The sequence below is a fragment of the Brachyistius frenatus genome, unplaced genomic scaffold (genome assembly GCF_029030835.1).
Source record: "Brachyistius frenatus isolate BFR_SWC_R1_liver_20210118 unplaced genomic scaffold, ASM2903083v1 Contig_213, whole genome shotgun sequence".
Lineage (NCBI taxonomy): Eukaryota > Metazoa > Chordata > Actinopteri > Embiotocidae > Brachyistius > Brachyistius frenatus.
The window spans coordinates 246192-254261 of NW_027210812.1; the positions used below are offsets into that span (position 1 = coordinate 246192).

The window sequence follows — 8070 nt, forward strand, 5'->3', positions numbered from 1 at the left end:
TCTCCTCTGCGGCATGAAAGGATTCCTGAGGACTGACAGAGCGGCTTTGAAAAGTGCAGATTTGCACACAGATTTTGCTCCAACAAGACATCAATTCATCACTTCAGTCGGACATCGGGGAGGATGTGTAGCTGGAACTCACGGCTGGATTTCAGCTTGTCGGGGCAATAAAATTAGAATTTAGTAGTTTGTGGTATTTTCCTGGAAACGTTTGCGCTTTCCAAAGCAGATCAAATCTGCATGAAAGAGGATTCAACGCAAAGATGCAAGCAGGTTGTTTTTCCTTCATCCTGTGCTCCATTAGCAGAGTCAGCTTTCACCTCATCCTATTCAAAGTTCAATAAAGTTTTAAGTAGAAAAGGTACATTTCTGTCTTGAAATAATATTGCCAGGTCTTTGGTTTTAACCCCGTTTACTTCGGTATAATTGCGTGAACTTGTTGCTTCATGTTGGAAATGAATTTCTGGTACAAAGAAATCTAGAAAGATGTCTTGTCTGTCTGTCTTCCAGCCGCCACCCGTCATCACAGACAAGCAGCTGGATGAGAGAGAGCACACAGTGGAGGAGTGGAAAGGTAGGAAACATCCTCTGAGACTCCTCCTCCTCCTCCTCTTCCTCTTCCTCCTCCTCCTCTCCTCTCCTCTCCTCTCCTCTCCTCTCCTCTCCTCTCCTCTCCTCTCCTCTCCTCTCCTCTCCTCTCCTCTCCTCTCCTCTCCTCTCCTCTCCTCTCCTCTCCTCTCCTCTCCTCTCCACTCTCTCCCTCTCTCTCTTCCTCCTTCTCTTCCTCTTCCTCCTCTGTCATAAGTACCTATCTTTTTGCTGTGCGTTACATAAGTTAGCTCTTGCTTTGTGCGTCGCAGCCTGTGGGACATTTAATCTTCTCTCTCGAAGGGAGTCGCATGTTTTTCTCTGCACAGTCTGTCAGAAATCTTAAGTGCCTCCATGTCGGATGCGCGGTCCTCATTTTACTCCGGAAATAACCGACACGCGTTGCATATATTATGTCTGCCTCGTTTCCAGTTGTAATGCCTGAAACGTGGACAACAAGATGTGACCTCGCTCAGTCTGAACCGAAAGGAGACGCAGGGTTTCATAGCTGCAGGATCCAGACAGCCAAGACTTCCCGCGGGGTCGTAACTGTTCAGAAGAAGAAGGAGGCCGCTGCACTTCCAAGCAAAAAAAAAACAACAAAAAACGTGCCCTAAAGGCTTTGAATGTTATTAATAACATCTTCACACACGCAACACAATACACACTGAATGCAGCCACTGAGAGGCACAAACAGGTTCAATAAGGGCACAACCTAACAGCCGGGCAGGATTTTCTCACGATTGTCAGTTCACAATTCTCACTGAAAACATAAAAGCACAGATTAAAGTCCCATTTCACTCAAAAAAAATAGGTTTCGCTTGTATTTTACTCCACCGTTGTTCTGATTTGAACACTGAAACGTTTCTCCGAGTTCACCTTTAAACTGATGTCCTTGTTAAAGCTCGGCATGAAGCCGACTTAAAGGAGTGTGACATGTGACATGACTTCCTGCACTCAAACAATGAGAATGAATTTCATGTTGAACATGTTTTGTTTTGAGCAGTTTTCGAAGTTTTTAAATGGAACACTGTTTATATTTTTTCATTCAATTCCATTTTATTTTATTTATTTAGCGCAAAATCACAACACAACAGGTTATTTTAGGGCATTTAACACAGTGAAGTCGTTACAGCAGAACTTTACAATGTCATCCAGAGGAACCCAAATATTTAACAATTCCCACGTAAGCTTCTGGGAAGAAAAAAACTCTCCTTTAACAGGAAGACGAACCTCCAGCAGGAAGAAAGCTCAGACTGAACCAGGCTCAGAGGTGGACGGCCGTCTGCCTCCACTGGGAGACTCTGACTTTGATAAACATTTTATGTGAAGAAGTAACCATTTTTTTAAAAGTTTGAATTACCTATTTGAGGGGACTTTTAACTGTTCATCCTTTACATGCTCTTCGTGTGGAGAAAACAGGAGTATGGAGGGGGATGACTGTAAAACACAATACTCTCAGACTACTGTTACAGGTGACGCACAGTATTTCGGTGGCGACACAGAAAAGATGCACAAGGCGCGATTAAAGCCGACTGATGGAAATTCAGGGCGACATGGAGAGACTTTTGATTGATGAAGCTCCAGCAGGTTTCTGCGAAACTTCAACATCACGCAACCAGGCCGAGCGGCTGGCATTTATTCCAGCGTTATATGTGAACCGACGTGTACCGGGATGTCCTCGGCCTCGTGTGAATTTAACTCGGCTAGACAACGTGTGAATGGAAAACAACAGTGGGCCTGTGATCGACCCCTGAGGAACGCCCGAGGGGAAAATGGAGGCGGAGAGAGAGAGAGAGAGAGAGAGCAAGAGGACGAGGGTGTTTCCTCCACGTTGATGTTCTTTTTAAACATCTTCTGCTTTCTGTGTTGACAGAGCGATAGTGACAACAGGAGATTCACACCCGAGGTGTGACTTGTTTGATTTCCCACAGAGCGTCGGAGGACACGTTATCCCATATCGCCTGCACTCTCCTCAGAATGACGTTATCCTGTATAACATCAGCGTGTTTATTTCAAGTCCATGTTTTTCTGGAAACTTGTGTTTTTGTTTGTAACGGCTGATGAGACGACCGCATTTGTGCGCGAACTTGTCTTTCACCCACGTTTTCTTCTCACTTCTTTACAGAAATCATAACCAAATAATTGTGTTTTGTTTGCCGCAGAGTTGATATATAAAGAAGTGCTGGACTGGGAAGAGAGGACAAAGAATGGTGTCATCAGGGGACAGCCGGCGTCCATAGGTTGGTGGAGGTTCTTTAGTGTCCGTTTGCATTTTAAAGTGAGTTTGAAAGGGATGAAATGAACTTGTTTAGCGTTTACAAGACGTCCGCGTACGACTACTGTCACATGTAATGTTATATTTGAAGTGATTTTAATATGTCCGCTCACATTTGAACGACTGTCTTGAATCCCTCTCATAGAAGCATGTGTGGCAGAGGTCGCCAAAAAAAAAAAAAAAAAAATTTAAGCTATTTTGACAAAATTAAAGGTACTTTAACGTTTATTCACATAGCTGAGCTCCACCACAGCAGCTACATTAGCTTCTTTTATGTGAACAATAACAACTTGTGCTCATGTCACACACACTCCACCAGCAGAGCCTCCTGGCGTGCGGGCAGCAGCGCGGCAACCTTGCCGTGACTGCATATATTTTGTTGATTTTGAAATCAAAGTGATACAGGACATTAAGGCAGGATGCGAGTTTTCATGCCGTACAGCATGTAGTGTGATATTCTTTCCAAGTGTTTCACCCGAGGATCTCTGATCTCTGTGTTCGGTAAACCCCTCCTCGCATCAGTCAGACTTATTAACTCCACCTCAGCTGCACGATAACTTTCGATGACTGACCACAGGTCTTTTCCTGCTTCTCATAGCACAGGTGCAACAGTGAGCGGCAGCCCCCGGCAGCACCGGCAGCACCACCACCCCCCCACGTCCTCCACCTCCTCCTCCTCCTCCTCCGCCAACGACGTCTCCTCCATACCCACCGACCCGACCCTGACCGACGCCGACGGCAGCCTGGAGACGGCCAGCGCCGCCGCTGTCGCTGCTACGGCCACCGGCCCCGTGGGCTGCTGCAGATGACTATCATCTACACCTCCTCCAGGGTCCCGGTCCCGGTCCCGGGCTGGGCCACACCCCCTGGTCACATCCAAGGCCAAGCAGCCCGACACTGGCTCCTGGTCTCACCCGCTGTATTTGCCTCCTCTCCATGCTTGTCTTCAGTAGTGTAGCGTTTAGCCAGCTAGCTGTTTGAGAAACATTTCTGAAAGGACAGATTTTTTTTTTTTTTTTTTTTTAATGAGTTATAGTCCTTTTGGTTTTTTTTTTTTTTAATTATTTTTTTTAATTATTATTATTAGGATTTCTTTTCATTTTGAGTCCTAGCTGTAATTTATTGTGGCATTTCTTAATTTTTCAGAAACCTAAGATAAGAGAATTTTTATGATTTCACTACGTTCCGGTTCGTATTAACCGACAGTGAAGATTTAAAGAAATATCTGTAAAATGTTTTAATGTGATCTATTTTTCTGTTGAAAGTCATTTGTTTCACTTGTAAGCTACTGCATTTACAATTTGCCATATAAATGTAGATTGAGTTTGTACAGATTTTATGGTAGATGTAGTTTTATCTTCGATACAAGTTTGCAGTGAGCCATTGAAACCTAATTTAATTGACAGACGTATGGTCTTAGTACTCCCCTGATCTTTTTTTTTATTTTTTTTTATCTCACTTACTATGGATACACAAGACATATCCATTTATTGAACGTGAGATCATTTAGATTGATTTGTAAAAAGACTTTTTCTTGTGAGTCACTACTACTTCCTACATTGTAAAATTTCACTTTAATGAAAGCTTTATAATTTCCTTCTTCGTCACTTCCTGTTGAGTCAGATTTTCAAAATACGGAGAATAATTTTTCACCGTACGATTGATTTTTTTTTTTTTTTTTACCTTCCACATTTAGGCTGCGGGATTGATAACGGCACAGTTAGGTCCGGCGAGGTAATGACTGTCTCCTGTGTTTTTATTTGAAGTGCTTTAACGTACCTCTCATCTGCGGCAGGCTGTGCGACACCGTGGACCCGGACAGGCGGAGTTGTTTTGAGGACTTTCGAATGGTCTTCGTCGTGCTTTGAGAGGTTGTTGTTGTTTTTTTTTTGCGTTTTTGTTTCTGGAGACGTAGAGTTGCGTGAGGTTGTAAAGTCGGTGACGGTGTTAAGTAGAATGTGCTTCGGTCAAGTAGGGGAATTGTGGCGTCGAGAACGCACGCGGACGTGTTGGTGTTTGGCGTCTCGGGAGGGAAAGTGGTTCGGCGGTGGGGGGAGGGGGGGAGGGGGAGGGGAGAAAGATGTCCGCCGCCTACCGCCAGATCCTGTTATTAGTAATGTACTGTTGGGAGGTTGGAAATCTGAAAGTGAAGTTGGCCAAACACTTTGTGTGTCAAGACTTGCCTGAAATTATGATTCAAACTGATAGATCTTTGCAGCACAAACAACCAGAGTCAAAAGAAACAAACTATTCTCACTGTATGCAATAATAGTGCCCTTTTTGAGCGTATTTGATTTTGTTTTGAAAGGAAAAGTGCCTGTTGTTTGTCATTCATTCCTGAGTGTGCGGGAGGACGTGTGTTGACTACGTGTTGGTTTTTATGCCGTCTGGATAACAACAGTGTGGTGTCCGTGTCAAATCGGTGATGGGGGGGGGGGTTGTAGATCTCGCAAATGTATTGTATATTTTTCTACTTGTTTTGATTTTTTTTTGGACCCTCGAGCCGGAGGCCGTCGTGTCTTGCGGGGTGAGAAAGGTGATGATGTTATGCGTCGAGGTGCTTAAGCATGCGTTTGAGTCATTTCAGAAGAAAAGGCAGTTTTATCAAGGTCTTTCATCAAAGTAAGAAAAAGTGTTTCTTTGCAGTGACAGCAACCAAAATATAGGTTAATAACGGTTTGTTTTCGATATGTTTTTTTTTTCTTTGAGTACGTATTTAATGTGATGATTGTGAGAGAGAGAGAGAGAGAGAAAACGAACTGAAAAAAGTTTTCCATTTCAACTACTGGATCAAACTAAAACGAGCGAGCTCTTGGACTGCGTCGTCGTAGGCATTCTGCGGACGGCTTTGGATAGAGCTTAGTGTTAAGAGGGGCAGATTGTTGATTCATTACTTCCAGAGACGTACCCGAGAGGCGGAGCCAAACAACCGCAGCGTGTCGACGGCTTTACGTCGCGCTCGTGGCGCTAACTGAAAAGAAAAAAAAAAATGCCCTTGACCGTAGTTGCTCTGCTTTTAAGCCTGCTCGTTTCCAGCAGCTAATCCGCCTGCTACAAAAAGGTTTGCGTAAATAAAAAACCACCTGTCTGCCGGAAGCAGAGCGACGACGTGACGAGCTCCTGCGTGGATCGTGGGCGGATGCCGAGGAAGAAGCGTCGCTGTGCTGAGATTGTCTGAACGCGTAACGCAAACGCTGTCCTGGAAGCTGCTTCGGTTTCCGACGCGGATGTTTTGTTTTTCTTTTCTTTTCTTTCTTGCGGACGCTGCAGCTCTTTATTGCGACCGGTTTAAGCAACTTGTCTGCCAAACGTGTAACGCTGAACATCCATGTAACCATTTCTCAAATGTCGCAGCACTATGGCTTCGTCACTGTTTCAAGCTCTGGACTGGCACCGGCGTTTAGTTAATCCGTCACCAAGTGTTCTATATATATATATATATGTACACCAACTATACCAACTGCAACGTTTGAAAATAGTCATTTTAATAAATCGGGTTGCATCATTTAAAACTACATCGTAAAAACCTCAGCAATTGATACGTTGTTCTAAATCATCTGCAGTCGGATCAATATTAATTAAGCATATAAAAAGGGAAGTCAGGGTAACAAATGGTTTTATTTATATATGCATACATGTTGGAATATGAGAAGTATCTCATGATAACCAGATCACTTTGGTTTTCATCATTGTCGATACATTTTTTTTTTTTTGCAATTTTTCTTTTGTTTGAGGTATATTGGTTTTTGTTTTGTGGAATTTAATTGAAATTTTAAAAGCATCAACGTTTATATCATTACTTAACGCCATTTTAATAAGTGCAGTCACCATATCACCTCTTTTACTAACTAAACGGGTAATTCAGCAAACTTTTTTTTTTTTTTTTTGCTTTTGTCACGACCGTTAATATTTCCTGTTTTACGGCGCAAACATCATCGGCGGCGTCACCGAGCTGCACGGCCATTTCAAATCGAGAATACTAGCTGACGAAAGGTAGCTTGTCCGTCAGCGTCACGACTTAACAGTCAATATATCGACAAATATAATGTAACTTTTACCAGTTGACTGCACAGCTGTTAATATATTAACAAGCAAACGGTGAACTTTGTCACCGAACTACCGAACAGCTGGCGTACAACATATCGGCAAGCAAACATAAACTATGTCGGTTCATTTCAAAGCTTTTCAAATATCAGACAAAAGTTAACCCGCCAAGAACCGAAACTACTTAATATTCAATATACCAACAAGGGGAAACTGTAGCGTTTGTCAGTTCGCTCCACCATTGTCATTATTAAGTATATTACCAAGCAAATGTTGGCTTGGAAACACAACCGTTAATCTAATCTAATACATCAACGAGACACTGGTCGCTTTGACGCCGTACCATGCAACAGGTGACATTTAATATACTGCGAGCGCAGCTTTGTCGCATCACTTTAAGCGCTGTAAATACTTCGCAACAAACTCATCTGTACGTCGGTAGTTTATTTGGTGCAACCCGTTCTAATTTGCGATCGATGTAAAAAAAAAAAAAAAAAAAAGTGCTTGGTAACGAACAGCCGGTGACCAGAATGTTTTCAGGGTCGGCTTGGTGGTTGTTGAGGCGTCCGCGGTCGTCGGTTCGGCGGCGGAATGAAACGAATACAGCGCAAAAATTAGATTCGGCCTCCCGTCGGTAATTGAAGCTTCCATTAGCAAAAAAAACAACTGAAATTGTTCTGTAGTAAATGTGCAGTAGTACTAAATAAATACAAGCAGTGTCACATCTGTAACAACGTCAGCAGTATCAGGGAAGAAACCATGGGTAAATATCCATTTTGTCATATTAGCTAATAAAGAAAAAAAAAAAAAACGTTTGTTCTCGAAAGTGCTCTTAATTTTTTTTTTTTTTTTTTTTAGCCCAACATTAGGGGCATTAATTGGAGTAAAAATTTGTAATTTAATTTTTTTAGCTTCTTCTTGGGTTGTTGTTGCTTTATTATTATCATTACATCTCTCCAAACAATTTCATTCTGAATTTAGTCGGCTTTGATGAACTACCTCACGCTGAATTTCTGCCCGTTCTTGCATATCCTTATTCGCCTGCAGAATTAGCTATCGAAGATGTGTGAATAACAGATTCCATTATTTATTTATTTGAAAGTGTACTATTTGTTGGTTTCAACAGACTTCTAGTTTTGTACATTATGTATACTTCACCT

General features: G+C 42.6%; 1 protein-coding gene across 5 annotated transcripts in view; it reads left to right on the forward strand.

The window, feature by feature from the left end:
- Window positions 1-4542, forward strand: part of mapk8b (mitogen-activated protein kinase 8b) — a 28553-nt gene extending 24011 nt beyond the window's left edge. For 3 of the 5 annotated variants that reach the window (XM_069719374.1, XM_069719375.1, XM_069719377.1), the window contains exons 10-12: window positions 511-574; window positions 2754-2831; window positions 3470-4542. In XM_069719374.1, coding sequence (XP_069575475.1) covers window positions 511-574; window positions 2754-2831; window positions 3470-3675 — 348 coding nt within the window. In that variant the 3' untranslated portion in view covers window positions 3676-4542. Of the gene's footprint in view, window positions 1-510; window positions 575-2753; window positions 2832-3464 lie in introns of all 5 variants that reach the window. The other 2 variants (XM_069719379.1, XM_069719378.1) reach the window with 1 other exon arrangement.
- The last annotated feature ends 3528 nt before the right edge of the window (window positions 4543-8070 follow it).